This window comes from Syngnathoides biaculeatus, chromosome 2 (assembly GCF_019802595.1).
Source record: "Syngnathoides biaculeatus isolate LvHL_M chromosome 2, ASM1980259v1, whole genome shotgun sequence".
NCBI classification, from domain to species: Eukaryota; Metazoa; Chordata; class Actinopteri; order Syngnathiformes; family Syngnathidae; genus Syngnathoides; species Syngnathoides biaculeatus.
In genome coordinates, this window is record NC_084641.1 from 14,697,835 (window position 1) to 14,715,773 (window position 17,939).

Consider the following 17,939-nt stretch of genomic DNA (forward strand, 5'->3'; position numbering starts at 1 on the left):
ATCCCGGGGGCCCCCGGCATGACCCCTTTACTATGACTGCCAGGTCCCCGACGGTCATTGTTCTGCATGTTTTGTTACACGTTGCATTTTGTTCTGCATGTTTTGTTACACGTTGCATTTTGTTCTGCATCTGCAATTGTTCTGCATTCACTGGCATTGATGAACAAACAAAGACACATCATTCCTCGTAAATAAATTGTAATTTTCGGATACCATTGCTGAACTGGATGAACAAATAAAGATACGTATTTTTTTTATGTAAATAAATACTCCTTTTCGGATCAATCAAGTGAAGTTGGGCAATTTCCCACAGCCTACCCGAAAAAAAATCACAGATATGCCACATCTAATATGGCGGACACGCCGACGTTTTAAACTAAAGATCAGTACAGCAGCTGACGACATCCGGGCTCGTGAACGCTTGCTTCAGGGCTGTATTTTAAAAAATTCTCCGAGATAATTTTCCTTATTTTTTTTAAATTCCCCACACATTAACTAGTCCATACGTGGTATTTACTCCAATTATTTCTTTGTGACTTCTCTTTGTACGTTGCATTGGCAGGTAAAAATATTAAAAAGTATCAAGGTTGAGCGGGGCGAAACACATTTAACGTAATATTTGACCTTATGACGTGAATTCGAGGTGTTGGTGTAAGAAAGAAAATGTTGAGAGATCGCAATGTTCTTAGTGGAAGGCGTTCATGGTCTGACAGCGCCCCCTTCGGATTTACACACTCACTTTCTTCTCTCCCCAAACTAGTTTTTTCTTCTATGGGATTTCAAGATGGCGTCGAGCGGAGGAAATGGGGAACACGAATGGACTGAGGCGGTGCGGCCGCTTTTATCAGCTTCGTACACCGCGTTTGACATGAAGGAGCTACCGCAGCTTATTGGGTCCATTATCAACAGGTAAGTGCCTGGGCGTCAGCATGTGGCTGCCCTGCGTTTTTGCGCGAACACCGCTTGTATTCAGTCAGGGGTGCGCTGGCTTGCTAACGTAGCCTGGCTAGTCAAATGGATGGGGAAACGTCAGTCAGCTAGCATTAGCTCCTCCGAGGTTAGCGGCTAGCTGGCTGTTTGAGCTTAACTTGCATTGGCATCAAGTCAGCTGCTGGCCTTAGCTAACATAACTATACTTCAACTGCTTTTAAGTGTCACCTAATTGGGTGCACAGTTTCATTCGAACCTCAGTACAAACTTAAATATGAATCCACGAACGTGTCTTCTCGTATACGCTTTTATAATGTTATTGTGAAATCTTTTGAAAAAAAATTGCTTCATCATTAGCTAGCTAACCAAACAAGTAATAGAGCTAGCATGGGCCCGAGAAAAGGACTGGAAAACGAAAGAAAAAATAGCCAGATAGATGTTAATTTTTATTGCAAAAGATTAATTCTAAATAGCTGAGCCAGCATCATAGTGTCATTTCAAGCACGTTATCTACTGCATTCTAACAAATATGTCTAGTTGTGTGAATGATGGCAGGTGGGTGTGTTGATCATAGTAGGGCGACCTTTGCTCCCGTCCCGGTACTCGTATTTTATATGAAAACATCTGTTTAGGTTCTTAACAATCACCTTAATTAATTTGTGACCCATTCTTACAAAGTTAAGTGCAGTAATAAAGAAAAAAAGTATTCAAAAATAACTAAGAGTATATACTACTGTTCAAAAGATTATCAGGTTTGAAATGTCCTCATTTTTTAAAGAATTCCATTAAAGATCACTCGAAATGCAGTCTAGACAGTTTATTCAAAAAATGGTTTTGTTTCACAAAATAAGGGCATTTTCTCAGATGAATAGCATTATTACCTGTCATTTTTTATCTTACTGTCACTATCAATGTATATACTCGTGTGCGCACACAGTAATATACTTTTGCTGTACTAATGGGCTTGCTAAAAAATATTTTTTGGTATGTCTTCTTTAGATTCTCAATCATCGAGTTTAGGGTGGTAGAACCAAGGCATCCAGACTCCCGTTATTTTTCTTTTTACCTTGTTTTCGGAAATCTTTCAAAAATATGGGCAAGTATGTAGTAAGCCTAATGATTTCTAAGTGACCCCTCGCCCCCCACCCGCCAAATAAAAAAAGAAAAATAGCAAAGCAGTATACACTGCTGTGTTTACACAAATAATTTCTGGAGTCAGTGTTGTATTCTTGTTGTGACTGAAATAATACCTCAGTAAATGTTAGTAAAAGCTGTGGAAACAATAATAATACTGTGTAGTGGAGGATGTTAAATTATAATATGTAGGTATAACCTAAGTGTAATTGTGAATTTTTCTGCTCCGACAATCTACAAACCCCAAATACAAAGAAGTTGGGATGTTCTTTAAAATAAATAAGTGCGATCATTTGCAACTTCTTTTCAACCTATATTCAGTTGAATGCTCTTCAAAGACATTTATTATTAAACTGTTAAACGCTCTTGTTTGTCTCCAAATACAGTATGCCCTTGCCAGTTCACGGTCCTGCATACTTGCGGATTATCCTCTTCTCCCCATAATGTACTGTATTTTCACAACCATAAAGGGTACTTAAAAGTCATATTTTCTCCTAAATGGACACGTCACCCTATAACATGGCTCGCTTTATGTCCACACAGGGTTCCAAATTATGTAAATGTTGTGAGACTAATCCAGTAGAGTACAACTGAACACGGGTTACATTGTTAGCATGCATGATAGTGTGTGTTTTAGCGTGTATGTAAACTACTACTACTAAGGTGGCGGTCACAAAGTCAGTGAGGAACAATTGCAATCTTACGTTTATAAATAGATTCTCCCACATACTTAGCCTAGTCAAGTCATTCATCAACATGTTCACACTCACGGCGTGATATTAAAAGTAAAATTATCACACCATAGCAAACAGAATCGCATAAGTGGCAAATTATAAAACAAAAGAAACAATGACTGAAGAAATAATTGACACAAAACATGCACTTTAAACACTATTGATAAATATGACCATTTTAATTTCAATATAGTGCCTTGTGAAAGTACAGGGAGTCCTCGGTCTACGACTGAGATCCGTTCCTACAGTACGGACTTAACTCGAATTTCGACTTAAATCGGATTCCACCATTAAAGTCAGAATTTGCATCAAAATACTTTGTATAAAAAAACAAATACATTGAAATAAACTAGTTGATGTACTTAGCATTTCTGCTGAGAGGTAGATGAATAAGAAGAAGGGAAGGCTGTGCTTAGCTATTGGATCCTGGTCCTCAGTCCTCTCCATCTCGACAAGTATCAAAAGAACCTCGTTTTGTGATCATTGTATCCGACATAGGAACGGAACCCTTCACATGCGCTAAAATATGGGCTTTGTCTTTAACAATTGTCACTACGGTCGACCGACTAAAGCCTTGGTAGTGTTGCTGTCTCTCCTTTCTCTCATCTTTTTATAATCGTGAGCTTCCTTTCCATGGTAATGGATTTTCTTATGGCTGCAGAAGCATTGCTAAAAGACTCAGCTTTCTTCTTTGGGGCAAAAAATGCGAAGATACTCCCGGCGCACAAACACGGACAAGCATTAGCCAGACAAAATGGCGGACGGGGGTTGTAAAGTCGAAACGTTTTAGGTCGAGTCCGTCTTAGCCCGAGGATTCCCTGTATTTGGCCCCCTTGAACTCTTCAACCTTTGACCACATTTCAGACTTCAAACATAAAGATGTAAAATTTTCATGTTTTGTCAAGAATCAACAACAAGTGGGACACAATTGTGAAGTGGAACAAAATTTACATGGCATTGTATGTTCCTCCAAAGCAAGTTAACTTTTATGTAATCCATCCACAGATTATTTTGCCAGTGGTTTTGTGGAATATCCAAGTATTTGTTATATTAGTACTGCAACAGTTTTTTCAAGAGGAATATTCCAAAATTCATCCTGACTGTTGTGCACCCCTGATGTGGACTTGGAGGAAAAGTTTAGTTGATGTTATTGCTGTCAGAGGAGGGTAAACCAATTATTATACCCAAGAGTTCACTTAATTTTTCTTCCCAACTCTGGGACCATTTATTTTCACGAAAAGTATCAGTCTCAGCAGACTTGTTTATCCTTGTGATTTAGATGTAGCTCAATGTCACTCCTCACCCCCGTGCCCCATTATAGACATGGATAATTTGATTCATCCCAGAAAAGACAAAAAAAAGTCTGGATGATAATATCTCTTCCCCAATACCTTGTTCAAATACTTTTTGACACAATATTAAAAACAGCTCCCCCATGATTATGTGTATGAACCACAACAATAATATCCTCTAATAAAAATGGGGCATGGGAGTAAAATTCTACGCATCTTTATTCTTTCTCCAATTTTATTCTAGTTTTAGTTGTCAAACTGGATTAGTCCAAATTAAGAGGCCCTACAGATCTGTAGTGTGTGATCTAGAAATAATTAGTGACAAGCGCATACAATGTTATAATCAGATGAATGTATTCAACACGTAATGAATGATTTGACTTTTCATTAACAGTGAATTGGACATTCTTCATCATGACAAACAGTATGAGCCATTCTACTCTTCATTCGTGGCGCTCTCTGCGCATTACATCACCACAGTATGTGGGCAAAGTACGTAACATCCAGGTTCTTTCATTTAATTGTGATTCCTTCTTCTGTGAAGTGGACGACCGTAGAAGAAAAAGTCTGAATCTTGTCGTTTATTGTACCCAGTTATTAATTATTTTCCTTTTTTAGTACCAAGGAATCAATTGCTCTCAGTTGCTGCGGCATGCAAAGTTCTGATTGAATTCTCTTTGCTACGCCTGGAGAACCCAGATGAAGCATGTGCAGTGTCACAGGTGAGATCAACCCCTTTTGAGGTTTTAATTCATTTTTACCATTAAAAGCGGTTTACCGCCACTGTTTTCATATTGTTTGAGGTGTATATGGACTTTTTTGTAATTTATTCAATGCTGCCTTTAAATCAAATGATGCTTCAAATTATTTTGCAGAAACACCTGATTCTTCTAATAAAAGGACTTTGCACTGGCAGTAGCAGACTGGACCGGACAGAAATCATTACTTTCACTGCAATGATGAAGTCTGCTAAGTTGCCTCAAACTGTTAAAACACTTTCCGATGGTAAGATGGGTATTATTACTTTAATGAAAATGACACAGTGGGTGACTGGTTAGCACATTTGCCTCACAGTTCTGAGGACCTGTGTTCAAATCTGGCCTCATTTGTGGCGTTTGGATCTTCTCTTGTACCTCTCAGGTTTTCTCCAGGTAGTCCCATTTGCTTCCACATCCCAAAAACCTATATGGTAGGTTAATTGAATACTCTAAAATGCCCATAATTATAAATATAAGTTTGAATTGTTCGTTGTCTATGTGCCCTGCGATTGGCTGGTAACCGGTTCATGGTTTAAACCCCCCGTGATAGCTGGGATAGGCTGTGGCACGCCTGCGACCCTAGTGAGGATAAGCGGATAAGAAAATGGATGGATTTACAAGAAAAGAATGTGGAGGAAAATGGGGGAGCACAAAAGTCAAACTGCTTAATGTCCAATGTGACGTTTTCACAGTCATGGTTTGGGGAGCCATGTCATTTGCTGTTGTAGGTTTGTGTTTTATCGAGTCCACAGTCAATGTAGCTGTCTTCCAGAAAATATTCAAGTACTTCATGCACGGTACTGATGACAAGCTTTTTGCAGACAATGTTTTTATTTTCCAGCAGGATTTGGCACCACGCCACAAAGCCAAAACCAACAATACCTGGTTATCATGGAATAACAGTACTTAATTGGCCAGCAAATTCACTTGCCTGGTTTGAAAATATGAGGTATTGGCAAGAACAGTGGTGTCAAACGTGGCCCATGCCAGACCTGGCCCAAAAGGATTCCAATCTGGCCTGTTGGGAGAGACAGAATGTTCACTGCTATTTTTCAATCAAAGTAACTTTTGTTGGTAATTCTGTCACTGACTTAAATAATTTTGGACTTGTAAAGGCCCAATGATGCCAAGTTTCAGGAATTGCTGCTGCTTTTCCTTTCGGCTTGTCCCGTTTGGGGTCGCCACAGCGTGTCATCTTTTTCCATCTTAGCCTATCTCCTGCATCTTCCTCTCTAACCCCAACTGTCCTCATGTTTCCCTCACCACATCCATTAACCTTCTCTTTGGTCTTCCTCTCGCTCTTTTGCCTGGGAGCTCCATCCTCAGCACCCTTCTACCAATATACTCATTCACTCACTCAACCCCCACCCCCCACTGGACATGTCCAAACCATCGAAGTCTGCTCTCTCGAACTTTGTCCCCAAAACATCCAACTTTGGATGTCCCTCTATTTAGCTCATTTCTAATACTATAATATTATATATATAATACTATAATAATCTAATAATCCAATCTGCTCAGTCCGACCGAGAACCTCAATATCTTCATATCGGCCACCTCCAGTTCTGCTTCCTGTTGTTTCTTAAGTGCCACCGTCTCTAATCCGTACATCATGGCCGGCCTTACCACCAACAGTAGTTCCAACTTGGTGGGACCTGTTTCTTCACTTCCTTACCACAGTCATCATTGTTCTAGATTGTTGACCCCAAGTATTTGAAGTCGTCCACCCTCGCTATCTCTTCTCCCTGTAGCCTCACTCTTCACCCTCCACCCCTCTCATTCACGCACATATATTCTGTTTTACTTTGGCTAATCTTCATTCGGTCTCCTTTCCAGTGCATACCTCCATCTTTCCAATTTTTCCTACACCTGCTCCCTGCTTTCACTGCATATCACAATATCATCTGCAAACATCATGGTCCAAGGGGATTCCAGTCTAACCTCATCTGTCAGCCTATCCATTACCACAGTGAACAGGAAGGAGCTCGGACCTGATCCCTGATGCAATCCCACTTTCACCTTAAATTTTTCTGTTATTCCTATCGCACACCTCACCACTGTTCTGCTGCCCTCATACATGTCCTGTACTATTCTATTTCTCCGCCACACCAGACTTCTGTATGTAGTATCACGGTTCCTCTCTTGGTTCTCTGTCATAGGCTTTCTCTAGATCTACAAAGAGCACACTCATATAGAATGGTTTGCTATGTTGACACCACAATTCTGTGAAAATGAATACCTCCTGTAGAAAGTGTTTCAACACTGAATTTACAAAATTACCGTCAAAATGTTCTCTTCAAAAGACTGTTGCAACAAGTTTCTCTTTGCCAAACCAATCATGGCATAAATAGACCCACTCCTAGTTAGCTTGATGCACGGAAGCATTTTAGCAGAGACGTGATTGCCGCAGTCATATTTAACTATTGTTTCTTGTGAAACTTTGCAAAACCAAAATGACCACAAATTTCCAAACTTTTCGCCTATATAGTGGAACTTCGATTAAATGGACTTCTGATTTAACGGATGTAGAATAGTGTTCAGTTGGAATTTATCTCCTCTCCCATGCATCAGCAAGTGAAGTTTGGATAAACTAACTTTTTTCAAACATTTTTAAGCTTTATTTTAATATTTAGTTACAAACATGTTTGACTATGAATTTTAGGCCAGGATAAAAGTACTAAACAATTATTTTGTACTGTATTGGTGTTTTAGCCCAATGAAATGTTTATATTTAACGGACACTGCTGACCCCTCTCCTTTATTAGTCCAGAAATTTAGCTTCCATCCTATATTGATATTGACTGATGATGAAAAAGTATTTTTAGTATTTTTAGTATTTAGTATTTTTAGTGATATCAGTCCATAGCCATGAATGAAATTTTGCTATTTGGCATAATTTCTCTTTCTCATTTTTGTATTGTGAGTTTCAACTGCATTTGTACAGTGGGTAATGTTGTTGCTATTCATCTATAAAATGGTCCCAATACTCCTATGGAACGATGAGTTTGTAAATTAGAATCCTGAGATTAATTGTGGTTTTGTTTTTACAGTAGAGGATCAGAAGGAGGCGCCCAGTGCTGTGAACCCAGAACTGAAACACAAAGAAGTACAGATGAACTTCTTTAATCAGCTGACTTCAGTTTTTAACCCAGACCTGAGCACTCTTTTGACCCCTTCATCACACATACAGGTAAGTTATGCTAAATATACTCTTTATCATATCATATAAACGATTCAAGGATGTGCGTGAGTTACAACCATGCATTTTTACTTGTAATTCTCATGATTCCCTCTTTATAGGCAGAGAGTGATTGTGATGACCAGACATCTGACCAAGCTGTTCAGGCCAAAATGAAGAATGCATTTGTCTCTCAGAATGTGTCAAGTTTACAAGAACTGGGTGAGTACAAAATTTATGACACCTTGCACATGCACAATTTATATCAAATGGGAGGCACAGGAACATATTAATAGTGTACACTATATTCTATGTCAGGATTCTTCTCTTAAAAATTAAATGGAACCATCATTGGAAGAATATCTACTAGACTTTACACTGATATAAAATGTAAATTAGCATTTTGACCTGACTGGCTTTGTCATAATTCCCTGATCCAATCAACGATGTCAATGATCGGGTGTGCAAAAAACATTTTCTTCGTGTTCCGATCATAGAAAATATATTTTAATCCAAAAGCTAGTTTATTTTGAGCCATGTTGAGCCTTGACGTAGTACTGTAAATATCTGACCACCATTTAAAAAAACAAAACAAAAACAAAACATGGCGATGTGGGACAGACAACATGTCTGAAACAGACAACATAAAGAGCCTGGATCAGGCCACAAGACAAATGTGGTATTTCACGTTTGCACTGGCAGGTTACTACAGTAAAATGTTGTATTCCAATACACCACATACCATCTTTTATAATCACTGGGCATCAACTCATACTTGACCAGATACACTTGTTATCTTGGCGACAACAACAATGGATCGGGTGGTCTGTGGTATAAGACCAAAATGGGGAAAAACCTTTTCTGGTGGTCACTGATCCTCGGGAGGGGACTTTAATTCAAGGATTGCTTGCGGTATCTTTTATGTACTTTTCATACAATAAGGTTCGCAAGCAGGCAACAAAATGTTATGTACCCTAGCAAGCTAGTGCTAGCACTAATGCTTCTATGTAAACATGCCGGCATTATATTGAATCGTGCTCTAAAGTTTAGGTATGTGTGAAGTAATTTCATTACAACAAAGTACTTTAATTACAGTAAGTTAGCGCCCATTTTAATTACGTAAATAGAGATCTGGGGTTCAACTTGACTGTCCTCTAGTGTCGTAGTGGAAGCATGTACCTACCTATAACAGTGAAAACAAATAGTGGAAAATATAAATAAAGTTTGACAATCGAAACTTGATTCTCTCGCATTTTTGTGTGGAAAGCACTTGCAAAGGAATAGGCTAATAAATGCAAGTTTAACTGTTATGTCTGAATAAGCAGGTTTGAGGAAACTTTGTGAAAAGGGCTTCTGGTCTGCCAGTTTTAGGCAAACTGTGTAAGAGATTCTTCCTATTTTGTCTTCTCAGGTGGGTCTGAGAAGTTGCTGCGAGTATGTCTCAACCTGCCCTACTTTCTACGTTACATTAACCGTTTCCAAGATGCCGTATCAGCAAACTCTTTCTTTATTATGCCTGCCACAGTAGCTGATGCAACAGCTGTCCGCAATGGGTATATTTGTTTGTGTGTGTACACGTGTTTTTTTTTTTTGTCACTTTTTGTCTAATGTGAACATGAACATGCGTCAACTTACCCATAACCAGATTTCATTCACTGGTGATTGATGTAACCATGGCTTTGGACACACTCTCTCTGCCTGTACTGGAGCCACTGACACCAGGCAGATTACTGGACATGACTGTCCTGGCTTTGAGTTGTCTCTATGCTGGTAGGCAATCATTCTTTATTGAGTTATTGATCTGGGACATTTTGACAACAGTAATTTTCTGCATATAAAAAGTATTTGAAAGTTGGTATTCACAATTTTTGGGGGGTCCTGTGACCTCTTACCGTGAGTAGAGACATTTTTCCAAGGACCCTCCCCCCATGATTCTAACAGCACTTAAAAATAACTTAAAAAATAGTGCGCAGGGGAAAACTTTAAAAAATGGTGCAGGATTTCTTCCCCCAGTGTTTCAACCTAAATATTTTATCACCCCTTTAATCGTATGGACCCTCATCAAATTTGAGTTAAATTCCAGGTTTATTCATCGTTGCTAGCTAGCATGCACTGCTGCACTAAAAACAGGTTCCGAACAGAGAGGAAGTTACTATAGCAGTCAGTATAACCAAGAAACAGCTAACCTTTCTAAGATGGTCACTCCTGTAACAGTTCATCACTGATTCATAATTTCTCCATTTGAGGTTAATGGCTAATGCCTTTGGTTCGCTGCAATCTTAAAGCTTGAGAAATATCTTTGGAACCCTTTCCAGACTGATATGTCAATTACCTTCTTGAGTCTTCTTGAATTTGATTGGTTTGTGTCATTTTGTTGCCCCCCCCCCTTTTTTTTTTTTTAAATCTTTTTTGCAACTTAATTTTTTTGGGACAGATTCTGTTTGTGATTAATTGATTGAACAGATTTGGAGGTAATCATGTTTGAGTGTAATCAGTAAAAAGCCAAATTATGATTCAGTTGTGACAATTCATTCATGATTTAACAAGGGGCTAATTACTTTTTGCAATATTTTTCAGCATTGTAACCAGTAAATATGGCTTGATTACATGTTATTGTTTGAACCCAAATTTGTTCAAAATCTGTTTAATTAAAAGAATTTTTATGTAAAAAAGGCTAAAAAATTTTCATTGATGAGCAGTTTAGGTAATCACTTCTAATTTTGATGAACAATTGTTTTTGCATCTTAATCACACAGTACCCGAAGCAAGGGAATTATGAAACAATTAAAACATATCACTGGGGAATTGAATTTACTGTTGCAACAGTTGTTCCTCCTCCTCAACAAATAGCTTCCTCATCTTCTATGCAATGGTGACATAATCGCATTGTGTCCCATACACCACTGTGTATTTCCTTTCCCATGACTGTATCAGTGGTAAAACTGATTCACATTTTTTTATTTTCAATTTGTATTTTGAGGCACAAAGGTCGCATTTTGACTGGACTCTCAAACTGTGATGCAAGACCGCTTAATTCGAGCCATGTGTGAACACGCACAAATCCTAAACATTGAATATTCTAACCATTAGTGGCTCTGTAGTACTATTATAGACATTTAAATTCCCTGCGGTTGCTTTGCCGTGGCCCCCCTCCTCAGGAACCTGAACTGGGAAGAAGTGCTTAGCATTTTACTGAATGCAGAAGTAGGTCAACAGTTTAGCGGATTGGCCTGAAGCTAACAGGGAAGTAAGTTGTTCGGTATATACATTTTCTAATTGGCACTCCAGGAATAAATAATACAAGATAATTTAACTGGAAATGCGCTTTTCCAAGTAACAGCTCATACGCTCTAGATTTAGAACAACTGCAATGAAACACTGCAGTTATGCTACAAGCCTGTAAAGGGTATGAATGCTCATTTGCAAAGCCGTAGAAAACAGTCTGGACCCTCTTTGACCTGGCTGCCCTTCTCCATGGTTTAAGAATACCTAGTTGTCTCTATTCCCAGGCTTACATTAGCCTCTGAAAATTTTGGACTTATTTCCAAGGGTTTTGGACAACTTTTGACAATTTTTGGCAAGATGGTTAGTTGTGGGGGTGTGGCTGTTTCACTTTATCTCAGACAACCTGGCTACATCATTTGCCGGTTTGTATGGAAATATGCATTATATGTGGTAGAATTTTGAAAATGTCAATTGCATTGGATTGCAATGCATAATGACAATTAAGTTAAACTGGGTAACAATGTAGAGCCCTCTCCTGTCGCGGTCCAGACTTTGTTTTCTGAGGCTTTTCTCATTTCTGTTACTGTGAGCCGACCCTGTTTAATCAACAAATGTACCGGTAATTGTGTCATAAGGGTGTTTTAATCATACAATACTTACCCTTTTGTTGACGCATGCAAATGACAAAGTAAAATATAAAACATGGGAGTGAAAAAAAAATCTTTTCTTTGTTAGGTGTGAGCGTGGCCACCTGCATGGCCATTCTACAAGTAGGTAGTGGCTTGCAGCTTCGCTCTACCTCCACAGGGACTAAAGAGGAGGACTATGAAAATGACGCTGCAACAATAGTTCAGAAATGTGTGAGTTTTATTACTGCAATATTTGTACTCCTTGATTGTTAGTACTGTAATATTTTGGTAGTGACGAATTCTTGTGAAGTGAATAATTTGACTCAAGTATGTACCGTGTTTGCAACAGTTGGAGATCTATGAAATGATCGGGCAAGCCATCAGCAATTCTCGGCGAGCTGGTGGAGAGGTGAGCACCAGGCCACTTAACACTACAGCAGCGCTGTTTATATATGAATTTCAGTTTTATGTTGCATTATACTCAGTGGTTTGGTGTTGTGTTCTTTAGCATTATCAGAACTTCCAGCTGCTTGGCGCATGGTGCCTTTTAAACAGCCTATACCTGATTGTAAACCTGAGCCCCACAGCCTTGGCAGATAAAGGCAAAGAGAAAGATCCCTTGGCTGCCTTGCGTGTCCGGGATATTGCTGCTCGCACTAAGGATGGTGCTGGGTCACCGAAATTGGGTCCTGCCAAGGGGTAAATTACTGGATACGTGATGTTTTATGTGAAAAGCGGTGACAGAACTTAATAAATTCAGCTTAGGAATTATTACAATTATTTTAGTATTGTTAATGTCTATTGATTTGTTTTTAAATAAAAAATTAAGTTGGTAGAATCTCATCTTTCAATTCAAATCTACATATAATAGAAAATGTTTATTGGTTCCTCATTAGTATAGTGTACAACAGGGGTGGGCAAACTTTTTGGTTCAGGGGCCACATTGACTTTTAAAATTTGACAGAAACAGAAGTTTGGATTTGGTGTTCGTTTTTTTGCGGCAATTCTCAGAAAAGCACTTGCCAAGTGGCAAGAGTGTTAATTATCCACAGTACCTCCCCCCAAAAATCGCTTTACTGTACTCATTACTTGGTAATGTATCCCACACAAGTTAAATCAGCAGAATTGACATGACAGCATAGTGCAGAAAGTACCTAAACAAACACAATATTCTCAGAACACTTCTTCAAAGACTCTTAACTGTCAGAGAGATGAATGCTGATTAGTGTTACAGAAAAGTTCCAGAAACATTACGATGGTTGGCAAGAGGTCAAGAGTGGACACGGAAGGATGGTCGGTAGCCGAGCTCGCTCCATACAAATGTTTTTTTTTTTTTTTTGTAAGATGCCGCCTTTTCTCCTTTAAAATACAAGTCAACACCAACACGTATAGTAGTGAATGTGTTGGGTGAATGTGAGCTTCAGGGATTGATCAATAACAGAATAAGGAAGCACTGAAATTATTTTATGAAACGATCTGAATTATTCGTTGAACAAATCTTTTTGAGGAGCTGATTAGAGGGATCCAGTACACTCAAAAGAACTGCTGTGCCCATCACTAATGCCAATTGTGGTCCGTGAAGACAACTGTGTGTGCGTGCGTGTGTTTGTGTGTGTGTGTGTGTGTGTGTTTGCACGTGTGTGCACCCATGTACATAAACGTGAAAATGAGTGGGTGTTAGATACTTATGTGATGTCAGCCGTGCAGCACATTAAACCATTTCACAGTCCGGACTATAATGGGGTTGAAAGTTTTTACTTTTCATTGTAAATATTAAGAGAGGTATTGGGTAAGTCCTTTAGTGAGACACTCCTTGACCTCCATAACCAATTGATGACAATGCAATTCAGTATGACCCCTCCAATCCATTGCACACTTAAACACACCAGTAAAACTATTATTTGTGTAAATAAAAAAAGTAACAATAACCAAATAGAGTTTTTACAAATGAAAATAAAAACAGTATGGGAATGGTGAAATTGTGGGTGCACGCGCCCATCACCACGATGCCTTAAATAGGAGGGCGGCTTGCAAGAACGTGCATTTATGTGCGTGCACTCGACGTATTAGCCACACCTGAATCAAGCGTCTTTTTTTTTTTTTGGACCTGCCCATCAACGACGACGATCAACCAAAAAAACTGCCTTGCGATCAACGCATTGAGCACGCCTGGTGAAACTGAATTTCCTTTGATATGGCTCATGATGTTGATGACTTTTGACGTAAATGCGCTCGCAGTACATGAAGCAGCTCGGAACATGCTTTTGGCATCACTTCCGAACATGGCCAGTACGGTTAACTTGCATTTCCTGTTTACGGGTGAATACTGATTCTTTAGGAGTAGGCATGCATAGTTAACGTTTATGAAATTAACATGTAAATTAATGACAAGACTACACAAAAGAAGCGACGTCTTTCAATATCTATTTTTTTACTACTCGTAACAGATTTTACGCGTGATATTTTTCGTGTTTATCATGAATTACAAAGTACCGGTAACTGCCAGTTGTTTGTGCTTCTCGAGGAAGTTGCCATTCAACACTCACTGTTGAAGTGGATTTGTTTTGGTCCACTCCGAGTTTAAGAAGGGTTCAGGATTGTAGCTCAGTATACTCAGAACAGCCAAACTCCAGTCAATGTATCCCTGTACCTACTGTGCTACCTGGTGGAATCAATCTGCATTACAGACAAGGTCAAATGAATCTAGTCATAATTTTAGTATTATTTGAGCAATTTTCAACCAGTCTTTGGGACGGATTGAGATGGTCAATGGGTCTGATGTGGCCCGCTGGCTGTAGTTGGCCCACAATCTCAATAGTAGCCACACACAATCACCTTCATTGTCCTTGAAAACATTAAATTAAATCCATAAATTATGATACTAGTTCTTCTTATCTTTTTTTAAGACACCAAGGATTTGGAGTTTTATCTGTGATCTTGGCCAACCACGCTATCAAGCTTTTAACATCACTTTTCCAGGATTTGCAAGTTGAGGCCTTGCATAGAGTAAGTTGGTTTGTTGTCAGATTACATTGGTGCTTTTTTAATGAATTTTTAAGGTTTTCACCAATCCATGACCCATCTCTATCTATCCCTGCAGGGTTGGGCAAGTGATGGGCCACCCGCTGAGCTCAACATCATGGCGCAGAGCACTTCTATCCAGAGGGTCCAAAGGCTCACCGATTCTGTACCCCTAACCAACCTTCTCTTCACCCTTCTTTCCACCGCCTACAAAAAGGTACTATCAATTATGACTATCACTCCCCCACCTCCTAATAATGTCATTATTAATCTTGGTGCTTGGCCAAAGGGAGAGCTGATGGTCAAAAATGAATTGAAAGGATTAGTCATGAATAGAACTGTTGAGTTGTCTTTTGAAGTTTATTTATTTTTGATTCCATCAGGCTTGTGTTCTCCAGCGCCAGCGAAAAGGCTCAGTTAGCAGTGATGCCAGTGCTTCCACTGATTCCAACACCTACTACGAGGATGACTTCAGCAGCACAGAAGAGGACAGCAGCCAAGGTAAATTGTGCTGAGCACCTCGGTACGTTTGAGCACAACATCCACCAGATACCATCTAAGGTTTACAAAACAAAATGCCCTATGGCCGTTGTATCCGGCGCACCTTTGACACACATCAATTCCAACATTTTTTTGTATTCTAATTGATTAAGTTGAATTACATTACTTAAATACAAACAAGGGTATTGTTAATAGTGTATTTGCTTTCAGAGCTATTAAGCGGCAAGGGCTAGCCTACTTAATCAATGTAGTGCTTCCACAATCCTTAACTATAAATGGACATGGGGAAAAGTTGTAATACAGATAATCACAGCCGCCTCATCTAATGTGGGAACTGCTATTACATTGTACAGACCAACTAGTCAATATCTTTACATTTGGTGTCAAACTCAAGGGCCAGGGCTGAGATGCAACCCACCACATCATATTTTGTGGCCCGCAGAAGTAAATTATGTTCGTCAACCTCCGTGATTTTTCCCAAAATCTGTACTCAGATTCCAGTCATAATAATAAATAAGAATGTAAAGATATTGAATTTTGCTGTTGCCAAACCCTTTTTCTGCAGTAATTTTAATCAATAACAAACTATTATCCTTGGCTTGCTTTCAAAACGGGTATCCCCCCAATTTCTCTCATGGTAATAATATAATTTGTTGATTAAACACTTACCGTATTTTCCGGACCATACGTCGCTCTGGAGTACAAGTCCCACCACCCATAAAATCCATAAAAATGAAGATAAAAAAATATAAGTTTCACTGGAGTATAAGTAAAATTTTGGGGGGAAATTTACTTGATAAAATCCAACACCAAGAACAGATGTCTTTTAAAATTTAAATGAACAATTTATAATAAAAATAGAATAGAGGCAACAACAGGCTCAACAGTATCCTTACGTTAGATGACAGTATGGTATGTTAACATAACTTGAGAGTTATTCCGATAACTCTAGCATAAATAAATTACCAAAACCATCCATGTCACACCAAATTCCCGGTAACTAAAATCCAAAGAAATCTTCATCCTCTGTGTCACTTCTAAACAAGTCCGCCAATTCAAAAGGATGACGACGCGCCGCTTCCTCTTCTACGTCGCTTACTTCAGACTCCTCGTCGGTTGCAGTTATATCTATCCTATTCCAACCTTTCTGAATCCCGACAGTATGGTTTTGGTTGTCACGAAAGCCCATACTTTTTCAAGCCATCGAATGACTTCCCGGAAAGTTGCATGGCAGATTCACCCGAAAGCTGTGCTCTCGCAATGATGCAGAGACAGTTTGTCCTGGTGAGGTTGCCATAGTCCACAGGCTTCTAGTCGGAACGGTGATCATGTCGGAACAACTACGTAATTTTGCAAATGCTTTTGACAAAGGTCACTCAAAGGAAAAAAATATGAATACCCCCATAGTTTTACACAAGAATGGACAGCCTTTGTGGAGAGGGAGGGTTCTGCTGTGTCTACATTCACAGATGAGCAGTATGCCAAAGCATTCGTCATCGATGTTGCCAATAAACATTTTGCCAACTTCACATAAAAACAAGATAAATGAATAAAAGACATGCCTTTGTCGGCAAGAACTGTTCACCATCGCACCATCATGATGGCAAATCAAATTGTATTTCGTTCACGATAAATGAATGGAAGTCTCAACGCCTGCATGAAGCATAATCTAACAAGTATAACAAGTCGCATTCTTGGTAAGAAGTACTTTTGTCATCATGGTTAGCAACATAACAATGTTTGTTTAAAATCTACAGAATATGATTTTCTCTTCAATGCCATTATTGTTCAGTCCTTTGCAGTTGTTGTAAGTTACAGATACACGGGCCTAAAGCGTCCTCTTACGGCTGTGGCTGTTATGTGTCAAAATAACTGATAAGCGACTTGAAAAATTAATGGATGGATGTAATAATGTGTTAATAATTTCCCATATAAGTCGCTCTGGAAAATAAGTAGCACCCCTGGCCAAACTATGAAAAAAAAAAAAAAAAAAAAAAAAGCGACTTATAGTCCAAAAAATACAGTCTATGGTTTCACTGTTCTAACAGCCCTCCTAGGGAAATCATAACTACAGTGCAACCTGAGACAAAATTAGTTTGACAACCCTGCGCTAAAATATCCCCTCAGAATTGTCTCCACCAAAGCTAGTAGACAGGTGCAAAAAGGAAGTCCTTGGCTGGTTTGGTCATTCTGCTATTGTCAGTGCGTTCAGCTTTTTTAAAAGAATCTGTGGACCACGGGTATCTGGATAGGCCAGTCATGACGTAAGAGCAGTCAGAAGAATAAACACATGCCGCACACTCACAAAAATGTCTAACATTTTTGTCTAGTGACCCTATATGATAGTGCAGTTGACAGTGTCTACTATCTCAGCAGAGAGAAGACAGGAGAAGACAAGTGCAGCTTGTGTCTCAGGTCAGCAGTTTTCTGTCCTCGGGTCAAAAGACTTGGTGTACACTTCACTGTCCTACACTCATTTTATTGTATGTCTCACTACGTAGGCTATGATCTACAGCTGCATTAGCTAAGAAAAGAGC

At 39.1% G+C, this 17,939-nt stretch overlaps 1 protein-coding gene across 11 annotated transcripts in view; it reads left to right on the forward strand.

The window, feature by feature from the left end:
* Window positions 1-754: 754 nt before the first annotated feature.
* Window positions 755-17,939, forward strand: part of ubr4 (ubiquitin protein ligase E3 component n-recognin 4) — a 65,440-nt gene continuing 48,255 nt past the window's right edge. For 6 of the 11 annotated variants that reach the window (XM_061835549.1, XM_061835576.1, XM_061835565.1 and 3 more), the window contains exons 1-15: window positions 755-909; window positions 4,485-4,582; window positions 4,709-4,812; window positions 4,966-5,095; window positions 7,899-8,038; window positions 8,149-8,248; window positions 9,438-9,579; window positions 9,672-9,796; window positions 11,987-12,111; window positions 12,230-12,289; window positions 12,389-12,579; window positions 14,787-14,886; window positions 14,981-15,118; window positions 15,285-15,402; window positions 17,776-17,817. In XM_061835549.1, coding sequence (XP_061691533.1) covers window positions 785-909; window positions 4,485-4,582; window positions 4,709-4,812; window positions 4,966-5,095; window positions 7,899-8,038; window positions 8,149-8,248; window positions 9,438-9,579; window positions 9,672-9,796; window positions 11,987-12,111; window positions 12,230-12,289; window positions 12,389-12,579; window positions 14,787-14,886; window positions 14,981-15,118; window positions 15,285-15,402; window positions 17,776-17,817 — 1,738 coding nt within the window. In that variant the 5' untranslated portion in view covers window positions 755-784. The remainder of the gene's footprint in view (window positions 910-4,484; window positions 4,583-4,708; window positions 4,813-4,965; window positions 5,096-7,898; window positions 8,039-8,148; window positions 8,249-9,437; window positions 9,580-9,671; window positions 9,797-11,986; window positions 12,112-12,229; window positions 12,290-12,388; window positions 12,580-14,786; window positions 14,887-14,980; window positions 15,119-15,284; window positions 15,403-17,775; window positions 17,818-17,939) is intronic. The other 5 variants (XM_061835585.1, XM_061835613.1, XM_061835608.1 and 2 more) reach the window with 2 other exon arrangements.